Source organism: Ranitomeya variabilis, chromosome 1 (assembly GCF_051348905.1).
Source record: "Ranitomeya variabilis isolate aRanVar5 chromosome 1, aRanVar5.hap1, whole genome shotgun sequence".
NCBI lineage: Eukaryota > Metazoa > Chordata > Amphibia > Anura > Dendrobatidae > Ranitomeya > Ranitomeya variabilis.
The window spans coordinates 354523562-354549783 of record NC_135232.1 but is presented as its reverse complement, the minus strand read 5'-3'; the positions used below and the strand labels follow the sequence as shown (position 1 = coordinate 354549783).

Below are 26222 nucleotides of genomic sequence, written 5' to 3'. Positions count from 1 at the left end.
CACCATCCGTCGTTGTATGAGCCAAAGTGGACGTCATGGGAGACGACCAAGGAGGACACCATTGTTGAAAAAAAAAAATCATAAAAAAGCCAGACTGAAATTTGCCAAACCACATGTTGACAAGTAACAAAGCTTCTGGGAGAATGTCCTATGGACAGATGAGTCAAAATTGGAACTTTTTGGAAAAAACACATCAGCTCTATATTCACAGATGGAAAAATGAAGCATATCCAGAAAAGAACACTGTCCCTACTGTGAAACATGGAGGAGGCTATGTTATGTTCTGGGGCTGCTTTGCTGCATCTGGCACAGAGTGTCTAGAATCTGTACAGGGTACAATGAAATCTCAAGACTATCAAGGAATTCTAGAGAGAAATGTGCTGCCCAGTGTCAGAAAGCTTGGTCTCAGTCGCAGGTCATGGGTCTTGCAGCAGGATAATGACCCAAAGCACAGAGCTAAAAACACCCAAGAAAGGCTAAGGGGAAAACATTGGGCTATTCTGAAGTGGCCTTCTATGAGCCCTGACCTAAATCCTATTGAGCATCTTTGTAATAAGCAGAAAATGCCGTCTGGAAAAGGCAACCTTCAGACGCGAGACAACTGGAGCAGTTTGCTCTTGAGGAGTGGGCCGAAATACCTGTCGAGAGGTGCAGAAGTCTCATTGACAGTTACAGGAATCGTTTGATTGCAGTGATTGCCTCAAAAGGTTGTGCAACAAAATATTAAGTTAAGGGTACCATCATTTCTGTCCAGGCCTATTTCATGAGGTTTTTTTTTTAATTCTGTGGAAGCATGGTTGAAAAGCAACGTCTGACTTTCATTTGTTCATTTTCAGAGATTTTTAATTTATTATTATTTTTGTCAGATTCAAGTTATTTCATTAAACGAGGGGTACCAACAATTTTGACCACATGTGTATATACCAATGTAAATGGAATCAATTAAGCGGCGCATGACCTGTGTCGGGCCATGTGAAGAGTGTTTACTTCATGGGTACTCGACCTCATCATATTCCTATTATTTGCAGGGAACTCGATAATTTTCATGATTCCTAGCCATATTATAATAAGATGTGCTATTTGAATAATTGGTTACTTTAATCCACATTTGTTTGGGTAATTTTTCTTCAATCAAGTCTGTCTGATCAATTGATTGCCCTATGATAACCAACATTTTGTCTATAAGAAGGGGGTATCTATATATATATAAAGCTGAGTGTATGTGTGTGCGTGTATGTATGTATCAAGCCACGCCCACTCCACATATCCCCACCCACTCAGCAGACCGTATCACACAGGATAGGATTAGATATAAGGCTGAGCAGACAGTATCACACAGGAAAGGATTAGATACACAGCTCAGCAGACAGTAACAGGATAGGATTAAATACACAGCTCAGCAGACAGTATCACACAGGATAGGATTACATACACAGCTCGACAGACAGTATCACACAGGATAGGATTAGATACACGGCTCTGCAGACAGTATCACACAGGTTAGGATTAGATACACGGCTCAACAGACAGTATCACACAGGATAGGATTAGATAGATGGCTCAGCAGACAGCATCACACAGGAGAGGATTAGATACACAACTTAGCAGACTGTATCACACACGAGAGGATTAGAAACACGGCTCAGCAGTCAGTATCACACAGAAAAGAATAGAGACACGGCTCAGCAGACAGTATCACACAGGATAGGATTAGATACACGGCTCAGCAGACAGTATCACACAGGATAGGATTACATACATGGCTCAGCAGATAGCATCACACAGGAGAGGATTAGATACACAGCTTAGCAGACTGCATCACACAGGATAGGATTAGATACACGGCTAAGCAGACAGCATCACACAGTATAGGATTAGATACACGGCTCAGCAGACAGTATCACACAGGATAGGATTAGAGACACGGCTCAGCAGTCAGTATCACACAGGAGAGGATTAGATACACAGCTCAGTAGACAGTAACACACAGGATAGGATTAGATACACAGCTCAGCAGACAGTATCACACAGGATAGGATTAGATACACAGCCCGCATAAACTCCTTCTAACACCTAGAGCACCTATTCTGCTGTTGAAAAATTTAGATCCACCAAAGCTGTGTAATGGAACAAGATTCTTGATTAGGAACCAGTTTACACATGTAGTTGAAGCAATCATTTTGACAGGATGTGCCAAAGGAGAGGACATTTTCATTCCGAGAATTCCACTCATTCCATCTGATTTGCCTTTTGATTTTATACACCTCCAGTTTCCAGTTCGACTGGCATTTGCAATGTCCATTAACAAGGATTAAGGACAGTCCTTGAAAGTAGTAGGGATTGATTTGCAATCACCATGCTTTTCTCATGGTCAACTTTACGTGGCCTGTTCAAGAGTTGGAACTGCCAAAAATCTGTTCATCTTTGCATCGGAAGGAAAAGCCAAAAATGTTGTTTATCAAAAGGCTCTTGATTGAGTTGAAAACAAAATACTATCAATACTTGGATTATCATTTAATTAATTTGAGTTGCAAATCTGTAGTGTTGAATATACAGCTCTGGCAAAAATTAAGAGACCACTGTAAAATTTTTAGTTTGTCTGAATTTTCTCTTTATATGTATATTTTTGAGTAAAATGTAAATTGTTCCGCAAGGGAAATAGCCAGTAATTGCAGTGTAGCCTATGACAAGCTGTGTGGTGAGTATGTCTGATTTGAGACCACAAGCACAAACTAGAAGACTGGGTGGACCTCAAAATCGTTGGTTAGCACTGTTGTTTTTGCAGTGCTGGGGTCCTGGCTTTAAATCCCACCAAAGACAACATCTGTAAGGAGTTTGTATGTACTCCCCATGTTGAAATGGGTTTCCTCTGGATACTCCAGTTTCCTTCCACACTCCAAGAATTTACTGATAGGAAATTTAGATTGTGAGCCCCAATGAGGACAGTGATGATGATGTCTGTAAAGTGATGCGGAATTATAAGGAATCTGTCAGTCAGATTAACCTTCCAAAGCTGTCTATAAAGGCATGTAGGTTATAGGAAGCTAAATACAATGATACCTTGATCTGACATCTTATTCCAGAGAAATCCATGTTTTTCTTGTATGTAAATGAGCTGCTCAGTACTATGGGCCAAACACTGATCTGCAGGAGAATCTGCTAAAGTGTTTCTAAGGAGACAAAATTCAGTTCTGTGTTAGTTACTGATCTCACACTGGTAACTCCCCTTTTATTTACAGTAATGTCTGTAGATTCTCATGCAGATCAATGTCCAGCCCATAGTCCCGAGCAGCTCATTTACATGTAAGAAAAACGTGAATGTCTTTGAAATAAAATATCAGATTGCAGATCTCAAGGTACCATTTTATGTAACATCCTGGAGCCTACATGTCAATAGGAGGGTTGATCCTACTGACAGATTCCATGTAATGACACTTTATAAGTAAGATACAGTTGTGCTCAAAAGTTTACATACACCGACAGCATTTTTGCTTTCTTGGCATTTTTTCAGAGAGTATGAATGATAACACCAAAACTTTTTTTCCACTCATGGTTAGTGGTTGGGTGAAGCCATTTATGGTAAAGCTTCTGTGTTTTCTCTTTTGAAATCACAATGACAACCCAAAACATCCTAATGACTATGATCTAAAGTTCACATACCCTGGTGATTTTGGCCTGATAACATGCACAGAAGTTGACACAAATGGGTTTGAATGGTAACATCCTCACCTGTGACCTGTTTGCTTATAATCAATGTGTGTGCATAAAAGCTGAGTGAGTTTCTGGGATCCAGACAGACTCTTGCATCTTTCATCCAGCCACTGACGTTTTTGGATTGTGAGTTATGGAGAAAGCAAAAGAATTGTCAACAATCTATGGAAAAAGGTAGTTGAACTGTATAAAACAGGAAAGGGATACAAAAAAGATATCCAAGGAATTGATAATGCCAGTCAGCAGCGTTCAAACTATGATTAACAAATGGAAAAACACGGCTCTGTAAAAACAAAACCACAGTCAGGTAGACCAACAAAAATGTCATCCACAACTGCCAGGAAAATTGTTCAGGATCCAAAGAAAAACCCACAAATAACCTCAGCTGAAATACAGGACTCTCTGAAAACTAGCAGTGTGGTTGTTTCAAGGTGTACAGTAAGGAGGCACTTGAAGAAAAATGGGCTGCATGGTCAAGTCAAGAAACCCATTACTGCGCAAATGCCACAAAGTATCTCACTTACAGTAAGCAAAACAGCACAGAGACAAGCCTCAAAACTTCTGGAACAAGTTAATTTGGAGTGATGAGACCAAAATTGAACTTTTTGGCCACAACCATAAACATTACATTTGCAGAGAGGTCAACAAGGCCTATGATGAAAGGAACACCATTCCTACTGTAAAGCACGGAGGTGGATCACTGATGTTTTAGGGATGTGTGAGCTAGAAAGGCACAGGAAACTTGGTCCAAGTTGAAGGAATGATTAATGCAGCACGTTATTAGCAAATACTGAAGGCAAATTTGCACTCATCAGCAAAGAAGCTGTGCATTGGACGTACTTGGATGTTCCAACATGACAATGATTCAAAACAAAGGGCCAAGTCGGCCTGTCATTGGCTACAGCAGAACAAAGTGAAGGTTCTGGAGTGTGAATCTCAGTCTCCTGACCTCAATATCATTGAACCACTCTGGAGAGATTTCAGGCGTGCAGTTCATGCTAGACAGCCCACTGGAGGCTTTTTGCGAAGAAGAGTGGGCCACTTTAACATCTGACAATATAAAGAACCTCATCCACAACTATCACAAAAACTTCCAGCTGTCATTGATGTTAGAGGCGGCAATACACGGCATTAAGAAATAGGGTATGTGAACTTTTGATCAGGGTCATTTGGATGTTTTGGGTTGTCATTATGATTTAAAAAGAGAAAACACAGTAGTTTGACAATAAAAGGCTTCACCCAACCACTAACCATGAGTGGAGAAAAAGTTTTGGTGTTGTCATTCTCTGAAAAAAGGCCAAGAAAGCAGAAATTCTGCTGAGGTATGTAAACTTTTGAGCACAACTGTAAATACAATAAATAAATTAAATAAATAAAACCAGAGCTGAGGGGGATCTCCAAGGATCTTAATTATTTTACAAAGTAATATATTACCTGAATTATCCCTTTAACCCCTTCCCGACCCATGACGCCACATAGGCGTCATGAAAACCCGTGCCAATCCGACCCATGACGCCTATGTGGCGTCATGGAATGATCACGTCCCTGCAGATCGGGTGAAGGGGTTAACTCCTATTTTACCCGATCTGCAGGGAGAGGGGGAGTGGTACTTCAGCCCAGGGGGGGTGGCTTCACCCCCCCGTGGCTACGATCGCTCTGATTGGCTGTTGAAAGTGAAACTGCCAATCAGAGCGATTTGTAATATTTCACCTAAAAAACAGGTGAAATATTACAATCCAGCCATGGCCGATGCTGCAATATCATCGGCCATGGCTGGAAAACCTGAAGTGACCACCCCCCACCCCACCGATCGCCCCCCCACCGCTCCGTTATGGGGTCCGGTCCCCTCCGTCCTGTGCTCCGCTGCCCCGTGCTCCTGCCCGCTCCCCCGTCCTGCTGTCCGCTCCCCCGTCCTCCGATCACCCCCCCTGTGCTCAGATCCACCCCCCCACCACCCCTTCATACTTACCGATCCTCCCGGTGTCCGGCCGTCTCCTCGCTGGGCGCCGCCATCTCCCAAAATGGCGGGCGCATGCTCAGTACGCCCGCCGGCCGGCAGATTCCTTACAGGTACATTTTGATCGCTGTGGTAGGTTCTACCACAGCGATCAAAATAAAAAAAATAATAAATAAACCCCCCCTTTATCACCCCCATAGATAGGGACAATAATAAAATAAAGAAAATTTTTTTTTTTTTTTTCCCACTGTAGTTAGGGTTAGAACTAGGGTTAGGGTTAGAACTAGGGTTAGGGTTACGGGTAGGGTTAGGGTTATGGCATGTGCGGATTTGGCAGCGGATCCGCAGCGGATCGGCCGCGGATCCGCAGCGGATCGGCCGCGGATCCGCAGCGGATCGGCCGCGGATCCGCAGCGGATCGGCCGCGGATCCGCAGCGGATCGGCCGCGGATCCGCAGCGGATCGGCCGCGGATCCGCAGCGGATCGGCCGCGGATCCGCAGCGGATTGGCCGCTGCGAATTCGTAGCAGTTTTCCATCAGGTTTACAGTACCGTGTACACCTATGGAAAACCAAATCCGCTGTGCCCATGGTGCGGAAAATTCCGTGCAGAAACGCTGCATTGTATTTTCCACAGCATGTCAATTCTTTGTGCGGATTCCGCAGCGTTTTACACCTGTTCCTCAATAGGAATCCGCAGGTGAAATCCGCACAAAAAAACACTGGAAATCTGCTGTAAATCCGCAGGTAAAACGCAGTGCCTTTTACTTGCAGATTTTTCAAAAGTCGTGCGGAAAAATCTCACACGAATCCGCTACGTGGGCACATACCCTTAGGGTTAGGGTTGGAATTAGGGCTAGGGTTGGAATTAGGGTTACGGGTGTGTTGGGGTTAGGGTTGTGGTTAGGGGTGTGTTGGGGTTAGGGTTGGGATTAGGGTTATGGCTACAGTTGGGATTAGGATTAGGGGTGTGTTGGGGTTAGTGTTGAAGTTAGAAATGAGGGGTTTCCACTGTTAGGGCACATCAGGGGTCTCCAAACGCAACATGGCGCCACCATTGATTCCAGCCAATCTTGCATTCAAAAAGTCAAATGGTGCTCCCTCCCTTCCAAGCCCCGACGTGTGCCCAAACAGTGGTTTACCCCCACATTTGGGGTACCAGCGTACTCAGGACAAACTGGGCAACAACTGTTGGGGTCCAATTTCTCCTGTTACCCTTGCAAAAATAAAAAATTACTTGCTAAGACATAATTTTTGAGGAAAGAAGAATTATTTTTTATTTTCACGGCTCTGCGTTGTAAACTTCTGTGAAGCACTTGGAGGTTGAACGTGCTCATCACACATCTAGATAAGTTCCTTGGGGGGTCTAGTTTCCAAAATGGGGTCACTTGTGGGGTGTTTCTACTGTTTAGGCACATCAGGGGCTCTGCAAATGCAACGTGACGCCCGCAGACCATTCCATCAAAGTCTGCATTTCAAATGTCACTACTTCCCTTCCGAGCCCTGACGTGCGCCCAAACAGTGGTTTACCCCCACATATGGGGTATCACTGTACTCACAACAAACTGGGCAACAAACATTGGGGCCCAATTTCTCCTGTTACCCTTGTGAAAATAAAAAATTGCTTGCTAAAACATCTTTTTTGAGGAAAGAAAAATGATTTTTTATTTTCACGGCTCTGCGTTGTAAACTTCTGTGAAGCACTTGGGGGTTGAATGTGCTCATCACACATCTAGATAAGTTCCTTGGGGGGTCTAGTTTCCAAAATGGGGTCACTTGTGGGGTGTTTCTACTGTTTAGGCACATCAGGGGCTCTGCAAATGCAACGTGACGCCCGCAGAGCATTCCATCAAAGTCTGCATTCCAAAACGTCACTACTTCCCTTCCGAGCCCCGGCATGTGCCCAAACAGTGGTTTACCCCCACATATGGGGTATCACCGTACTCAGGAGAAACTGGACAACAACTTTTGGGGTCCAATTTCTCCTGTTACCCTTGCAAAAATAAAAAATTCTGGGCTAAAAAAATATTTTTGAGGAAAGGAAACACATTTATTATTTTCACGGCTCTGCGTTATAAACTTCTGCGAAGCACTTGGGGGTTCAAAGTGCTCACCACACATCTAGATTAGTTCCTTGGGAGGTCTAGTTTCCATAATGGGGTCACTTGTTAGGGAGCTCCAATGTTTAGGCACACAGGGGCTCTCCAAACGTGACATGGTGTCCGCTAATGATTGGAGCTAATTTTCCATTCAAAAAGCCAAATGGCGTGCCTTCCCTTCCGAGCCCTGCCGTGTGCCCAAACAGTGGTTTACCCCCACATATGGGGTATCATCGTACTCAGGACAAACTGGACAACAACATTTGGGGTCCAATTTCTCCCATTACCCTTGGAAAATTAAAAAATCCTGGGCTAAAACTCATTTTTGAGGAAAGAAAAATTATTTTTTTATTTTCACGGCTCTGCGTTATAAACTTCTGTGAAGCACCTGGGGGTTATAAGTGCTCACTATGCATCTAGATAAGTTCCTTGGGGGGTCTAGTTTCCAAAATGGGGTCACGTGTAGGGGAGCTCCAATGTTTAGGCACACAGGGGCTCTCCAAACGCGACATGGTGTTCGCTAACGATTGGAGCTAATTTTCCATTCAAAAAGTCAAATGGCACGCCTCCCCTTCCGAGCCTTGCCATGCACCCAAACAGTGGTTTACCCCCACATATGAGGTATCAACATACTCAGCAGAAATTGCCCAACAAATTTTAGGATCCATTTTATCCTGTTGCCCATGTGAAAATGAAAAAATTGAGGCTAAAAGAAATTTTGTGTGAAAAAAAAGTACTTTTTAATTTTTACGGATCAATTTGTGAAGCACCTGAGAGTTTAAAGTGCTCACTATGCTTCTAGATAAGTTCCTTGGGGGGTCTACTTTCCAAAATGGGGTCACTTGTGGGAGCGCTCCAATGTTTAGGCACACGGGGGCTCTCCAAACGTGACATGGTCTCTGCTAGCGATGGAGATCATTTTTCATTCAAAAAGTCAAATGGCGCTCCTTCCCTTCCGAGCCTTACCATGTGCCCAAACAGTGGTTTACCCCCACATGTGAGGTATCAGTGTACTCAGGAGAAATTGTCCAACAAATTTTAGGATCCATTTTATCCTGTTGCCCATGTGAAAATGAAAAAATTGAGGCTAAAATAATTTTTTTGTGAAAAAAAAGTACTGTTTAATTTTTACGGATCAATTTGTGAAGCACCTGGGGGTTTAAAGTGCTCACTATGCTTCTAGATAAGTTCCTTGGGGGGTCTAGTTTCCAAAATGGGGTCACTTGTGGGGGAGCTCCAATGTTTAGGCACACGGGGGCTCTCCAAACGCGACATGGTGTCCGCTAAAGATTGGAGCCAATTTTTCATTCAAAAAGTCAAATGGCGCTCCTTTCCTTCCAAGCCCTGCCGTATGCCCAAACAGTGGTTTACCCCCACATATGAGGTATCAGCGTACTCAGGACAAATTGGACAACATCGTTCGTGGTCCAGTTTTTCCTTTTACCCTTGGGAAAATAAAAAAATTGTTGCTAAAAGATCATTTTTGTGACTAAAAAGTTAAATGTTCATTTTTTCCTTCCATGTTGCTTCTGCTGCTGTGAAACACCTGAAGGGTTAATAAACTTCTTGAATGTGGTTTTGAGCACCTTGAGGGGTGCAGTTTTTAGAATGGTGTCACTTTGGGGTATTTTCAGCCATATAGAACCCTCAAACTGACTTCAAATGTGAGGTGGTCCCTAAAAAAAATGGTTTTGTAAATTTTGTTGTAAAAATGAGAAATCACTGGTCAAATTTTAACCCTTATAACTTCCTAGCAAAAAAAAAATTTGTTTCCAAAATTGTGCTGATGTAAAGTAGACATGTGGGAAATGTTATTTATTAACTATTTTGTGTCACATAACTCTCTGGTTTAACAGAATAAAAATTCAAATTGTGAAAATTGCGAAATTTTCAAAATTTTCGCCAAATTTCCGTTTTTTTCACAAATAAACTCAGAAATTATCGACCTAAATTTACCACTAACATGAAGCCCAATATGTCACGAAAAAACAATCTCAGAATCGCTAGGATCCGTTGAAGCGTTCCTGAGTTATTACCTCATAAAGGGACACTGGTCAGAATTGTAAAAAACGGCAAGGTCATTAAGGCCAAAATAGGCTGGGTCATGAAGGGGTTAACGAATACTGATCAAAGATTTTGTTTCAAATTTGTCTTTTTTCAGGTTAGAACGAAAGATCGTGTGTTTGACAGCATTGGTCATCTCATCAATCACCACCTGGAAAACCATTTGCCTATTGTATCCTCTGGAAGTGAATTATGCTTGAAACAGCCTGTAGAGGGAAGGCCTTGATACTATTGTCACTTCCACTACGCCAGTGTATCTTTATGGAGGCCGCATCAGAAGCCGGTGCAATAGGAACACTATTCTTATGGGTCAAGCCAATACACTTGATCCATACAATAAGTGGCGCTTCTTGAACCATAATTTTTATAAAATTGTTCGATCCCTTAATGTGAATATACGGTGTGTGTATATATACACTGAAATATGTATATATAGATATAAATATACTTATATTTTTGGAGACTATGGAAAAAAGAATAAGACTGGTATGTTTTATTGATAACAGAACAATAATTGTGGTATTTCAGCTTGACATCAAATGCAGTGTTCTGATTTAATAAGTAAAATGCTGCATGATCTGATCATGGTTTTACCTAATAAGCACAAAACAAGAAGACTGGACAAAAAATAGAGAAATACTATTTAGTGCTGCAAGGTGTCAAAAACCTTTGGAGATACCCGCAGTTTTCAAAATGATTTTTTTTCTGTTGGTGGATGTGATTGCTTGAATACACCAACCAATATGTACTGTTATATAGAATTTAAAAAATCCAGCGATTTGGGATTTTTTTTTATAGGCTTTTAATTATATTGTTAGCAGTTTACAAACTGTACGATTAGAGAACATGCAGCTTTCTAGCTGCTATGAGACACAGGTGATATAAGCTGGTTATAGGGTCAGGGGTATTAATATCCTATTGTACTACAAATTTTAACTAACTTTGCACTGATAAGGCTAGCATAGTGGTACCTATTTATTCAAAAAGCATTTTATCAAAAAAAATAAGAAAAGAATGTATAATTGGTATCTTTTACGGCATCACTTGATATGATGCAATGTTTGGTTTATTGTATTTCAGGTGTATTGCTGTATGTAACAAAATATATATTCTATATGATATTATATTTGAAGGCCTATTTGTGCCTGAGCCTATAAAGTTGTTATTTTTATCTACAATTTCTTGTACACATTTCTAAATAGTTTTATATGTATTATTCCTACAATGACATAAGTGAAGAGCATAGATATTTTTTCATCTTTGTAATGCATTACTAGGATGTAGCATTAGCTGCCACTGAACGGCAGCATTATGTACTGTAGAATGTCATCCAATTTCTTCCCATACAGTATATATCATTTATTGTTGGTGCATGCTACAAGAAGCGCTTTTAACTTTAAAAAGATCTTGGAATGGTAGACAGTGGTACACCATCAAAACTGAATTTCGGTCAAGGATTCATGGTAACCATATATTTGTGTAACATAAGGAAATATACCAAACGGACAACATGGATGTTGGTAAGATCATGTCAACGTCGCATTAATGAGCGGTATGATGATTAATTATGAATTAAGACATTTTTATTTTCTTTTTGTGTAACATCTTGCTTCACCTATTTGTAGGGAATTGCACTTTTTTACATAGTAATCAATAGGCTTTGTTTCAAAGACTATTTTGATGCATTGAATTGATCAAATTTCAAAATCTCCACAAAAGCCCCCAGTGTCCGTAATTGACCAAAATTGAAAAAATAGATTGTATGTTGCTGTTTTTGAAGCTGAAGAAGATGATGGAGGAATATGTGATTGTAAGTATCATTATTTTACAGCTCAGAATATTTGTCGCTGTGTTTTTATCAGTATTCTCAATTATAGACAAATATTACTTAAATCTATGGAAACCTTTGAAGTTGAAAAGACAAGGTTTTTCACCTAAAATGGCGGGCGCATGCACAGTGCACCTGTCAAGATCTGCCGCACCCAGCAACAATAGGAGATTTTTCCTATTGGTTCATTTTGATCACTGTGATACACCCTATCACAGTGATCACAATAAAAATATAGCAAATCAAACCCCCATTATCACCCCCTTAGTTTGGTAAAAAAATAAAAAAATGTATTTCCATTTTTCCATTAGGGTAAGGGTTGGTGTTAGGGTTAGGGTTGGGGTTAGAGCTAGGGTTAGGGTTGGGGCTAGGGTTGGGATTAGAGCTACAGTTAGGATTGGGCTAGGATTAGGGTTGGGGCTATGGTTAGGGTTATGGTTAGAGCTAGGGTTAGAGTTGGGGCTAGGGTTAGAGTTAGGGTTGGGCTAGGGTTGGCCTAGGGTTAGGTTGGGGCTAGGGTTGAGGTTGGGGCTAGGGTTGAGGTTATGGTTGTGTTGAGGTTAGGTTTGTGGTGTTGGGATTAGGATTGTGGTTAGGGTTATGGTTAGGGTTGGGATTAGGGTTAGGGGTGTGTTGGGGATAGGGTTGTGGTGTTGGGGTTAGGGTGGTGTTGGGGTTAGGGTTGTGGTTAGAGTTATAATTAGGGTTGGGATTAGGGTTACGGGTGTGTTGGGGTTAGGACTGTGTTTGGGTTGGAGATAAAATTGGGGGATTTCCACTGTTTAGGTATGTCAGGTGGTCTCCAAATGCGACATGGAGCCTGCCTTGATTCCAGACAATTTTGTGTTCAAAAAGTCAAATGGTGCTCCCTCCTTTCTGAGCCCTGCCATGCGCCCAAGCAGTGGCTTTTAAATCTATGGATACCTTTGAAGTTGAAAAGAAAAGGTTTTTCACCTATTTTAGTAGCTACTTTTAGTTGAGTATGCAATCTTCATTATTTTTTTCATTTTTAGACCTTCTGATGTGCAGTTTACAATTTGATCCAAGTTTTACATTTTTCTCTTGTGGGAGTGGCTTTTCAAGTAATACAGGCTGGATGTGAAGTCTCTGGGTATAGAGGGTGTTGCTGTCTCCATGTCTCCGGCTTTCATGTATCAGCATTTCCTCCTTGTTTAGAGTCAGTGTTGTGTGCACTCTGAGATCCTCTCTTAACTGCCCATTGCAGAATTGTATTAAACTCACTCCCCTTCTCTCCTGCTATCTCTAACACTGAGAGAAGAGAACAGACAAATTTGTAACATGTCGGTATAGCACAGATAAAGGAATTGTAAACACTCTGCTACAGCAAGGTGGTAGTACATGTTTTATGAAGACTTTTTAGAAAGTTGCCTAAAGGGATTGTCCACTACATGAACAAGCCATTCTTAATCCCTATGTTTCTCCCTAGTAAAATAATAACAATTATACTCACCTCCTGTGCCGGTCCTGTTCTAGAGATAGCCACACTGGCTTTCCCAGGGCTCTTGTAACATTATGTCAAGCTATCTCTGCAACAGTGAAAAATAAAAATGCTGGAGTGGTGTTTAAATTTATTATAATTTAAACATTTTATGTACAACATTGAAAAAAATAATAGAGATGCAGTAATTATTATGATTTTTGATTCTTAGTTCCAAAAATATATCAGTCCATTTTCTTAAAATACACATACACAATATACAGAGACTCCAGTTCAAAACCCATACAATGACATACAAATCCATCCACAACCTGTCTCCTCCATACATCTGTGACATGATCTCCCGGTACTTTCCTGCACGCAACCTCCGATCCTCTCAAGATCTCCTTCCCTACTCCCCTCTCATCTCTTTTTCCCACAACCGCATCCAAGACTTCTCCCATGCTTCCCCCATACTCTGGAACTCTCTACCCCAACACATCAGACTCTCACCTACCATAGAAACCTTCAAAAAGAACCTGAAGACTCACCTCTTCCGACAAGTCTACAGCCTGCAGTGATCCTCAGCCTACTGAACCACCGCACAACCAGCTCTATCCTCTCCTAGTGTATCATCACCCATCCCCTGCAGACTGTGAGCCCTCGCGGGCAGGATCCTTCCTCCTTATGTACCTGTGTGCCTTGTTTTTTGCTCATGTTTAATGTATTTGTCTATATTTGCCCCTTTTTTCATATGTAAAGCACCATGGAATGAAAGGCACTATACAAATGTATAATAATAATTTCGCTACCTCCAGATAGATTCAGTGATCATCCTTTAGGTAAGCATAAAATGGTTATGTTCTTTACAAACTAGCATCATTGCTTCTGCACCTAATGGACCTATGACCGTTGTGTTTTCATTTTCATATGGATCTATATGAATCTTGACAAACCACATTTACTTAAATGGGATCTGTCAGGCATCTGTAAGGGCTTTTCTGATTATTAAAAATTAGCACTGAAGACTGTGGTACTCTTGCTGTCTACAATCTTAGGAAAGACTGACTAAAACTGCAGAGGACTCTGTAGTGCAAGTTTAAATAAATTCTAAGTATGGGTTATAATACTGCTGATTTAGAATATGTTAGACTGGTTTTACTACTTGGTGATACTTTTTTCAGCATATCAAAATAAAACAAATTGTGATTATAATTAAAAGGGAACCTGTCAGGATGATTTTTCTAATCAAAAAAGTGGCGTGGCCGCATAGAGTAACAATGTAAATGACACCTTTCTTGTTCAAATCCAATGTGCCTTCATTAAGAAATCAAGTTTTCAAGCCAATTTAAAAAGTTAGCTGAAAAATTGTCCATCCCACAGACATCAAGGAAAATTAGGTGGGAGATGTCATACATACAAGCTTTCCTTGGTCACGAAGAGAACTTATATTGCCTCTAGAAGAGCAATAGGACAATTTGGGGTTGGTATTCCCGATAGATTCTCCAGTCCATATGTAGAAAATATCTACTGTGTATTCAACAGAATTAAAAAAATAAATGTTGTTTATTCACAACCGGACATACAGAACAAACCTCTTCGTTAAGTCCATAAAGGGCAATTTTGTTCTCTACCTGTTTTTCTCACATCTTTACTGGAAGAATCACATTTCCGTTTTGCCTCTTAGGCTAGTTTCACATTATGCTAGTGCTTTCTTTGCTGTCTGTCTGGGGCTTCAGTCTGAAACCCAATAAATCGGGACTCAGACAGAACTCAGACAAAGCCATTGACTATAATGAGGCAAACAAAGCCCAAAATCTGCAACAATTGACTAGGTTTGACTTTTTTACCAGCGGTGTCTATCTTTCATGTCTGACTCAATAGTCTGACACCAGAAAAAATATCAAACAAAGCCCAAAGTTGTAGAATTTGGGTTCTGTTTGCCTCATTATAATGACATTCTCCACCGGGGTTCTGTATGAATCATGTTTCTCTAGGTTTCAGATTTGTCTTCCAGCTATTGGCTTTTTCTTTCTCTTTGTGTGTATGTTGTAGATGGTCACAAATTTATGGTACATACCAAGAGGGAAGGTAGCTCTCCAGCATCTGAGATTAAGATTTTGGCCCCTTGGTTGGATTTACTTAATAACTTAAAGAATCAGACTACAGTTTTAGGTCGGTAGAGGACTAGCTTGGTGTCACACATATTATTGTACCAGTCCACAGTATCCCCTCCATAATCCATTTGCACAACTCAAAATTATTTTTTTCTGCTTTTGAGCCAGTATCAAGTTTGACAGCAATGAAGAAGTTATACTATAACTTTGTCCGATGAACCAGATTATGTCATGGGAAAACATAGAATAAAAAGGTCCAAGGGTAAATAGTGTAAATTATAACCTGCCTGGAAATTTGACCAGCACTTTATGGAATTTCTCATTTAATGCTTCTTAACTATTTATGTGCTATTAACGGAATAGGTTGGGTTTCCCTGACCTATGTTTTACTAGGAGAGGAAGTCCTGATTCTCGTACTAATAGATATTCCATTATCCGAATTAGTAAAATTCTTGCAAGTTACAAGTACCTGCTGACATATTGTTCAGGTTGTCTAGTAGTAAGTCTAGAAGTTTGTGTAGCTATGCTCATATGCATTGATATTCACACTGTATGGGAAACATGAGTCTTGCATGCCTTCGCTGTGCAGATAAATTCAATATTCACCAAAAAGACAAGAATCAACGTATTTCTTTATTAAACAAATGAACAATATTGTATGGAAAAAAAATAATTGTACATTGTAGATATAGCAAAATCTTGCCGTGGGTGATCTCTTATATTTAGATTGGTTTTACACTTATGGCTGTAAGTGGTCATGTTCGGCAGCCAATTTATAAGAAATTTTTTAAGGATTGCACATGATGACTGATACTTGAGAAAAAATTCAGTATGTACAGTATATATGACGTTATGTGTAATATTTCAGAAATAATTCCTAAGTATTTAGATTACCGTTTTGAAAGCAACAGCTTTAATATTAATACAACGGCATTAAAAGCAACACATTTGGGGATAGAGTTAACGTTTATCATGATCTTGTTTTCACATTTACCCTATGTCTGTATCCGTTCTTTTTATGTATATAACTGGTTCCTTGTCCATTGTAATATGGGACAGTATGAGAATATGTTTTATAAATTTACAATAAATTGTATATATAGATAAATCATTCACTAGAACTATGGGTAAATAAAAGCTTGGCTAAATATATCTAATTAGCTAAGATAAAATATAAACATTTTGCTTAGAACTTGTATTTTAAGAGGTTTGAAATGCAATGTACTCTTGAGCTAAGGAAAGTAGTCAAGTATTGAATGTACCTAAAATGAGCGAGTTTGCTTCCTCCTACTTGTCGTTAAAGGGGTTTTCCCAGGAACTAAAGTTAATTTTAATCAATTGATCTTGGAATAATAATAAGTTCCACAATTGGATGTGTTTAAATAAAATATTCCTGCGCTGAGATAATCTTATAAATGTGTCCCTGCTGTGTACTGTGTAATGGCTGTGTCTGACCGTACAGGGACATGGTCTCATCATACCACAGCTCCTAAGCAGGGGAGGAAGCAAAAGGGTATACAGACATTACAACAGGGGATCATTTATTAAAATGAACTTTTGTTTGTGGGAAAACCCCTTTAATGGAAATCTGTCTCCTCCTTATATTTACCTGCAGATATAATGTTAATGGGCAGGTAAATAGCATTTTAACCATGTTTTACTGGAAGCATGACTATAGGGAGAAAATCACTTCACCTAATCAAGGCGGTGCAGGGAGCTGTTACAGTCATCGCTCAATATACAGTGAGGGCACTTTAATCACTGGAACGCGTTGATCTTGGATTTTGTTTTTAATTCTATTGCATGCTGATGTTTTATCCTTACACGATATATTGGAAGTGAATAAAGTTATGGATTTTTCACTACATCGTTGAGCTGGATCTTCTTCCTTTTCCTGTTCGTCCACGCCTTGACACAGCGGTTCCGTGCTCCGAGTCTTTGGGAATGTCAGTATGGTGAGCTGGATTTTGTTTCTTCTCACTTTAATCACTCCCTGGCACATTGATAGACAGCCAGGGGCCTCAATAGTGACATGCCTAGTCTGTCTAGTGAGATCCAGGATTCACCTTGGTTACTCTAGTGAGACCTTTGCAGAAAATCTTTGAGAAGCCGTGATCTAGGGTGTTTGGGCACATGGAGGTACAAGTTGTTGGAAAAAAAACCTAAACAGCCTTCTAGGAGAAAAGCATTAAATGACCTTATATCTAAAGGAAACCTGTCTCTATGAAAATGTGATCCAATGTGCAAGCACGATGTTACAGAGCAGGGTGGATCAGAGCAGGTTGATATATAGTTTTCAAAGAAAAGATTCAGTAGAATCTCTGTTTTAGTCACAGAAACCTCTGTTATTTTTGTCATTTTTGGTTCAGTAGGCGGTCCTATCCAGTGGATGGTCCTATCCAGTGGTTGCTCCTATCAGTGATTGACAGTTATCTCCATATGCACAAGAAAGCTGCCAGTGACTGATAGGACCACCCACTGGAGCAAAATCCCAGAAAGAGCAGAGGTTTATGCAATTAAAACACAGGTTATACTGAATCTGTTCTTGCAAAATTCATTAATCTATATGCTCCCCATGCTCTGTAGCATGGTTCCAGTGGACTGGACAGCATTTTCATGGTGATATGTGCCCTTTAACCTCTTAATGACCGCCAATACACCTTTTAATGGTGGCAAATAAGGGTACTTATTTGCTTTTAACGACGCTGAGAAATAAGGTTATAGGGCCCCCAGAGTCGGAAAATCTCTGGTGTCTCGGCTAATGGGGTAGCTGAAACCCTGGAGAACATGATTCAGTTCATTTTTTTCTGTCCCCAGTGTTGTGATCACTTTTATTCACGGAATAACGTTGACCGCAAGAAAACAAAAAGTCAGATTTCCTATTTATTTCTCTTTCCTCTGATATGATCTAGCACATCAGAGCAGAGTGAAATGGGGTCCCCTGAGCCTGCCAGGTATCTCCGGTGTCCCCCAGTCTCTCCGGCTCTGTCCTCCAGCCCTCGGTGTCTTCTACCGGGAAGAAAATGGCGCCTGTCGAGATCTGCCGCACCCAGCAACAATAGGAGATTTTTCCTATTGGTTAATTTTGATCACTGTGATACACCCTATCACAGTGATCACAATAAAAATATAGTAAATCAACCCCCCCATTATCACCCCCCTAGTAAGGTAAAAATAATAAAATAAAAAAATGTATTTCCATTTTTCCATTAGGGTAAGGGTTGGAGCTAGGGTTAGGGTTGGAGTTAGAGCTAGGGTTAGGGTTGGAGCTAGGGTTAGGGTTGGGATTAGAGCTATGGTTATGATTGGGCTAGGGTTAGAGTTAGGGTTATGGTTAGAGCTAGGGTTAGAGTTGGGGCTAGTGTTAGAGTTAGGGTTGGGCTAGGGTTGGCCTAGGGTTAGGGTTGGGGCTAGGGTTGAGGTTAGGGTGGTGTTGGGGTTAGAGTAGTGTTGGGGTTAGGGTTGTGGTGTTGGAATTAGGATTGTGGTTAGGGTTATGGTTAGGGTTGGGATTAGGGTTAGGGGTGTGTTGGGGTTAGGGTTGTGGTGTTGTGGTTAGGGTGGTGTTGGGGTTAGGGTTGTGGTTAGAGGTATAACTAGGTGTGGGATTAGGGTTACGGGTGTGTTGGGGTTAGGGTTGGGGTTAGGGCTGTGTTTGGGTTGGAGTTAGAATTGGGGGTTTCCACTGTTTAGGTACATCAGGAGGTCTCCAAACACGACATGGTGCCTGCCTTGATTCTAGCCAATTTTGTGTTCAAAAAGTCAAATGGTGCTCCCTCCCTTCAGAGCCCTGCCATGCGCCAAAGCAGTGGCTTTCCCGCACATATGGGGTATTGTCGCATTCAGGAGAAATTTCCACAGCAAATTTTGTGGTCCATTTTCTGCTGATACCCTTGTGAAAATAAAAATGTTTGGTTCCAAAGTAAATTTTTTGTGAAAAAAGTAAAGCTTTAATTTTTTCCTTTCACATTGCTTTAGTTCTCGTGAAGCACCTGAATGGCTAATAAACTTCTTGAATGTGGTTTTCCGTACCTCAGTTTTTAGAATCGTGTCACTTTTGGGTGTTTTCTGTTATATTGACTCCCCAAACTCGCTTCAAATGTGAGGTCAACTTTTAATCCTTATAACGTCCCGAGAACATTAAATTGTGTCTCCAAAATTATGTTGATGCAAAGTAGATATGTGGGAATGTTATTTATTAACTATTTTGTGCGTTATAACTCTGATTTAGGAGCACAAAAATTAAAAGTTTGAAAAATTGCAAACTTTTCAAAATTTTTGCTAAATTTCTGTTTTTTTTTCATAAATAAACACTAGTCATATCGAAGAAATTTTACCACTATCATGAAGTACAATATGTCATGAAAAAACATTCTCATAATCAGTGGGATCAGTTGAAGTGTTCCAGAGCTGTAACTTCATAAAGTGACAGTGGTCAGAATTGCAAATTTGGCTCGGTCATTAAGTACAAAATTGGCTCTGTCACTAAGGGGTTAATATAATTACAGTAAGGATATGTTTCCATATAGTGTAATTGGAGTGGATTTTCTGCTGTGGATTCCCTTTTGAATTATCTGCTGCATATTACAGGAACAGCATTGTGAATTAAAAAAAACAAAACCTAATTCCCATACTGAAGGAAGATTAGCTGCAGAAATTGACTCAGGTTGTGGATTTGGAATCTGTAGCACGTCAATTTGTGCAATGCATATGGATGTGAGTAAAGGCAGTACCTTTCTGTCATTGAAAGCCAGACGTATTTATTAACGGATTTCACTGCTGATCTTTCACTGCAGAAATTCTACAAAGGACTTGTCAAGTGGAAATGTACCTTTTGGGTTAAATTCCTATCCTGCAAATTTTGTGGCACAAATTTTTGCAACTGTAAATTGGTTCTATGTATCTGAATGGATTTGTTTCATATGAACAAAAGAGTTGCAGAATTTTCTGCCAAAAATTACATGGTCCATGGATATGTACAAAGCAGGCAGAGATGACTTCAGCTAGGTACGCGTTCACGTAAATGGAGGCAGTATACAAAGTATTTTCTGCATTCATTTTCCCAGATCATGTTGATCTAGTATTGTTTTCCACTACGTTGTGGTTATAGAATAAACCCAGCTTCTCCTATGCAATTATGAGCTATTTTTTTTAATTTATATACAATATATATATGCATATATATATCTATGTATATATACACATACACGGTATATCTCTATATATATGCATCTATCTATACATATCATATATACATACAAACATATGTCACTTATCGATGCTCTTAACCTCTTTGATGCTTTTCGTACTCGAGTGGTGTGCTTTGAAGCATGGCATGGTAATATTCAAATCTTTTTTTCCATTAAAAGGCATGGTATTTGCATTAAATTGTGAATCCAATGAGTTTTAGGATAAAATGCTTTTTGAACGTAAAGGACATCACATTTGTCGAGACTTTATGAACCTGCCTTTTTTCAATGCTCTGGAAGTTTTATGGAAAAGAGCAATTTTCAGTGTAGCAAGTTTCTAAGAAAGGTCGTTTATTTGGGGTGGATCACTCCTCCCATTCCAATCATGGCACCTTTTTTTCTTTATAGTATGTATCAGTCTGGAAATCCCTTAAAAGTTTGTGAAAATCGTAAAAAATAAAGGTCAATTTAATGCCTGAGGTGTATTTCTATGAGTGCAGGGTGTTTAATATGTATTTTCTTTTAGTTCTAGAATAAAAATGTCTATTTATTACTATTTATTCCTAGTATTTACTATGATAAAGTTGTAAATAATGTATTTTTTGAATTTATCATGCAAATGTGAAAATTGTGTCAAAATTAGGTTACAGTAATTATTCCCTGTATTGCAAAATGTTGGTTTCTCTTTATTCTCATAGCAGCCATTTGCACTGTATTCTTTTATATTTATTCAGTTTTATGGTATCTACATATATATGAATTTGGAGTGTTGTTTTCTTTTTCTGGAATAAAATGATTTTTTCTTTAGATGTCTACAATGCTACTAGTTCCTGACATATTAAGACTTTTACTTCTTGCTGCTTTTAAACAAACCAGTGATATAACTCTATATTCGAAGAAATGAAAAACAGCAATTTGTACAACTTTTTTGGACGTTGACCATCATGGCTAGTTTTACAGCCAAGATGTTAGCGACTATGTTTTTTTTTGTTATAGTCGAGTTCAACACACTTTTTAACTATACACATATTAGTACATAATGTAATAATACTGGAGGAGTTTTCTAAGCAAATGCCTTAACGCAAAACACAGATAACAGCAATTTAAGACGAATGCTTGCTATGCTGAATTTAGCATTATTGGCAGAATTGTACCGAAATAAATTTTTATCTTGTACAGTTTGTTCAATTGACAATAAAATATTCTCTTTGTGTCCATATAAATTTATGGCAATTGTAAAATGTGCACGAGTAACATGAAAAAGATCTTATATCCAGAAAAGATCAAGAAAAGACGTTTCTATTCTGTATTGTAATTGGAGACCTTTTGGTTTATAGTCTATTGAAACAAAAATTTTTACTTTTGCAGCTTTAAATCCAGCCAACATCCGATTTAGTGAAGCAAAGATTAGCATAAAACTTGGTCAGATCATTCTTTTTCTTTGTTTCCAGTATGCTTTCTGTACCAATGTATTTCTTGCATTTGAATTTGTTGAAAATGAGCGCTAAGGGCACTGTTAAATAATTATCTTTAATAAAATATGCTAATGGCAAAAATCCCGTATGGGAAAAAAACTTAACATTTGTGCATGTCTTTTTTAATCTTGGATATTATTGATTCATATATTACTATAACATTATTTTTGTACTAAAATTTGCAAAATATCTGTAAACAGGAATTTTTTTACAGCATTAGTCACGACTTGTACAGGAGGAGAGAGAACCCTGCCCTGCGAGTGAAAATACCACAAGTATTCTCTCCACCACCACCTCTTGCAAAAAATAATCATTCCTACATGCATATTCCTTCTATAGTTTACACACATTATATACAAGGAGCACTACCATATACATAGAAATACACACACAACGTTAAACACATACAATCCAAGCTTTCTTTATGCACTCAATATACTCTAGGATAAGTTCTCATCTGCTCAATTGGTTCGTATAACTCTGGTTATGATGCGATGTCTGTCATTCTGATGGCAATATAAAGAAATTATGTGCACACGCACCATACTGTATATATTACGTATACACCAACCTCATCAATATGTATAACACACTAAATTCACAAACCACAGACACACATACACACTCCTTAGCATTGAAATTGCATTACTAAGAAGGAATTGATGGGTTATTATGGAAATAACAGTATCGATAGACATGTTAATGATATGCAAATGATGAGAAAATGGAAACTAAAGTTCCAAAACATCTTGATACATTCAGTTTCTTGTAGGAGAGCAGAAATACTGATCATTCCGGGGTTTCGCTGCAGTCTAGCAGTGGTGACTGGTCTTCTAGGTAAGGAGCACATCACTTACAACTTCTTATGAATAGAACTTCTTAGCCCGGCTCCTTGGATCCAGCCAGCTTCAGTGGCGCTGCGCATCTTTGATGTTGCAAAGGAAAAACTTCCCCTGTAAGCAGCATTGAAAAGAGCACAATTCAGTCCAGCGGAGCAACAATGTCACCGGTTCAAACTGTCCATCAAGAAGGAGCACGCTGCCTCCCAGCAGGTATGAGGTTCGGGGGCATGGGAGCAGTGTACTCCTGAAATATAAACATGACACAATTCCTTTAACATTTATGGAAGCGAAAGAAGGTAAAAGATGAGGTACAGTGGGGGAAATAAGTATTTGATCCCTTGCTGATTTTGTAAGTTTGCCCTCTGACAAAGACATGAACAGTCTATAATTTTAAGGGTAGGTTAATTTTTCCACTGAGAGATAGAATATCAAAAATAAAATCCATAAAATCACACAGTCTAGATTACATAAATTTATTTGCATTTTGCAGTGAGAAATAAGTATTTGATCCCCTACCAACCATTAAGAGTTCTGGCTCCTACAGACCAGGTAGACGCTCCTAATCAACTCGTTACCTGCAGTAAAGACAGCTGTCTTACATAGTCACCTTTATAAAAGGCTCCAGTCCACAGACTCAGTTAATCAGTCAGACTCTAACCTCTACAACATGGGCAAGACCAAAGAGTTTTATAAGGATGTCAGGGACAAGATCATAGACCTGCACAAAGCTGGAATGGGCTACAAAACCTTAATGCTGGGTGAGAAGGAGACAACTGTTGGTGCAATAGTAAAAAATGGGAGAAATACAAAATGACGGTCAATCGACATCGATCTGGGGCACTATGCAAAATCTCACACTGTGGGGTATCCTTGATCGTGAGAAAGGTGAGAGATCAGCCTAAAACTGCACAGGGGGAACTTGTTAATGATCACAAGGCAGCTGGGACCACAGTCACCAAGAAAACCACATTACGCTGTAAAGGTTTAAGGTCCCTGTGTACAATAAGGCACATGTGCAGGCCCGTCTGAAGTTTGCCAGTTAATACCTGGATGATTCTATGAGTGATTGGGAGAAGGTGCTGTGGTCAGATGAGACAAACATTGAGGTCTTTGGCATTAACTCAACTTGCTAACATCTAAAAACTAAAAAAAAAGGTACAACATGAAGAGCAGACTCACCAGAGCCTTGTCAGATGACAAATGCATTCGCAGGGCCAAAGGCCAAAATTGTAACTAATACCTCATCTCATGTATTATATACATTATTTAATTTTTCATCTTTTTCGCACTTTTTATCATTTTGCAAGGTGCAGCAGGGCCCCTTTATGCTGTTTCTTGTGTGTTGCATGTATATATATAGTGCTGGACGGCCCGCCTGCTAATACTATGGGCATGATCAATAGGTTGCCCAGACACTGTGCATCACATTTATCTGTGTGAATAGTGTCTTATGCAAGCCATACCTGTGTGCATTTTTGCTACTAGGCAGCCAACCCCTCTAATGTTTGGGCAAGTGGGTGGTTGCTCTCATCAGTAGCTTGCACCTGTGCTGCTTTAGCATTTATTATTGGGGGCCTGCTGCACCCTGAGAGTGCATTTGTCATCTGACAAGGCTCTGGTGAGTCTGCTCTTCATGTTGTGCCATTAACTCAACTTGCCATGTTTGGAGGAAGAGAAATGCTGCCTATGACCCAAAAAACACCATCCCCATTGTCAAGCAATGAGGTGTAAACATAATATTTTGGGAGTGTTTCTCTGCTAAGGGCACAGGACTACTTCACTATGGGAGAATGGATGGAGCCATGTACCGTAAAATCCTGAGTGACAACCTCCTTCCCTCCACCAGGACATTAAAAACGGGTCGTGGCTGGGTCTTCCAGCAAGACAATGACCCAGAACCTATAGCCAAGGCAACAAAGGAGTGGATCAAAAAGATGCACATTAAGGTCATGCAGTGGCCTAGCCAGTCTCCAGACCCTAACACCATAGAAAACTTATTGAGGGAGTTGAAGCTTCAAGTTGCCAAGCGACAGCATTAAAATCTTGATTTAGAGATGATCCTCAAAGAGGAGTGGACCCAAAATTCCTCCTGGTATGTGCGCAAACCTCACCATCAACTACAAAAAACATCTGAATGCTGTGCTTGCTAACAAGGGTTTTGCCACTAAATATTAAGTCTTGTTTGCCAGAGGGATCAAATACTTATTGCTCACTGCAAAATGCAAATAAATTTATATAATTTATACAATGTGATTTTCTGGATTTTATTTTTGATATTCTATCTCTCAATGATAAAATTAACCTACCCTTAAAATTATAGACTGTTCATGCCTTTGTCAGTGGGCAAACTTACAAAATCAGCAAAGGATCCAATACTTATTTCCCCCTCTGTATGTATAGCGCTCTACGGCAAATTTATTGCCACGCCCTATTGCCCCGGATGACAGGTTGTGGACCCAAGTCTGGGACCATCTCACTGGGTCAAGAATGGTTGGGACCTACAGATTTATTTTTTGGTCATCCTTTCATTGTTGTAGCAGCCATAACTTTTCAGTTTTACATAAGCTTCACTATATAAGGTCTTGCTTTTTTTGTGAGATGAGCTGTATTTTTTTATCATTTTGCCAAACACATCTATAAGATTGTGTTTACATGTAGATTAACCCCTACCTTACATGCACCATACTAATACTGCTCTGCGGGAACTGTGTTCTCACAAACAGCAGTACTAGTACCTCGCACATTTATCCTGCACTTTGCGCTGAGCACCTACACCGGGGTTTCCATGTAAATCTCTGAAATATGAAATTCGGATGGAACCTTTGGCTGAAGATTCCCTATAATGAGGTAGATGGAGGCACTGTGGACGCCATAGGACCTATGATCCAGTAGTGTCCGTCTTTTTAGGATTACATAAAAGTGCCGTCAGCTACAGTTTTGTGCGCTTCTGAAAAGAAGGACACCACTGAACAGTGGCCAGACGGAGTCCAGAGTAAATCTGCTGCCTCATTATAGTAAATGAATCCATCAGGGGTTTCATCTGTCACGTCACTTGGAGGTTTAGATGGAAAAAGTAAGTGCTCAGTGTTGAGTCCTCATGCGTCCCTGGCTTTCTGATGTAGAGAGATCCAAGTAATAACACACAGCACAAGAGATGTGTATTCATATGCAGGGATCGCCCAGGAGCTCGCCTCTGACTCACTGGGCTCACCCCTCCTGTTTATATAGGAATGAGATAAGCATTTACAGACATGCGTACAAGGGCTCATATTCTCTAACAAAGAGTATCTATTCTACTGATAACGTTCACTTCTGGAATGCAGGTTACAATATGGCAAAGGAATGCGTCCATAAAAGGAAATGTCTACCTTGCTCAAGTTTCTTCATATACGTCTCTGAGTAGAGGAAGACAAAATGGATTCTTCAATCTGATCTCTACAATTCCCCCCTTTGACATATTCCTTTTATAATCTATCACAAATCCCCCTTTAACATATCCATAT

The 26222-nt window shown here is 39.9% G+C and overlaps 1 protein-coding gene across 2 annotated transcripts in view; it reads left to right on the top strand.

The window, feature by feature from the left end:
* SHC3 (SHC adaptor protein 3) overlaps positions 1 to 21970 on the top strand; it is a 189475-nt gene extending 167505 nt beyond the window's left edge. For both annotated transcript variants that reach the window (XM_077299832.1, XM_077299827.1), the window contains one exon: positions 9928 to 21970. In XM_077299832.1, coding sequence (XP_077155947.1) covers positions 9928 to 10056 — 129 coding nt within the window. In that variant the 3' untranslated portion in view covers positions 10057 to 21970. The remainder of the gene's footprint in view (positions 1 to 9927) is intronic.
* Positions 21971 to 26222: the final 4252 nt, after the last annotated feature.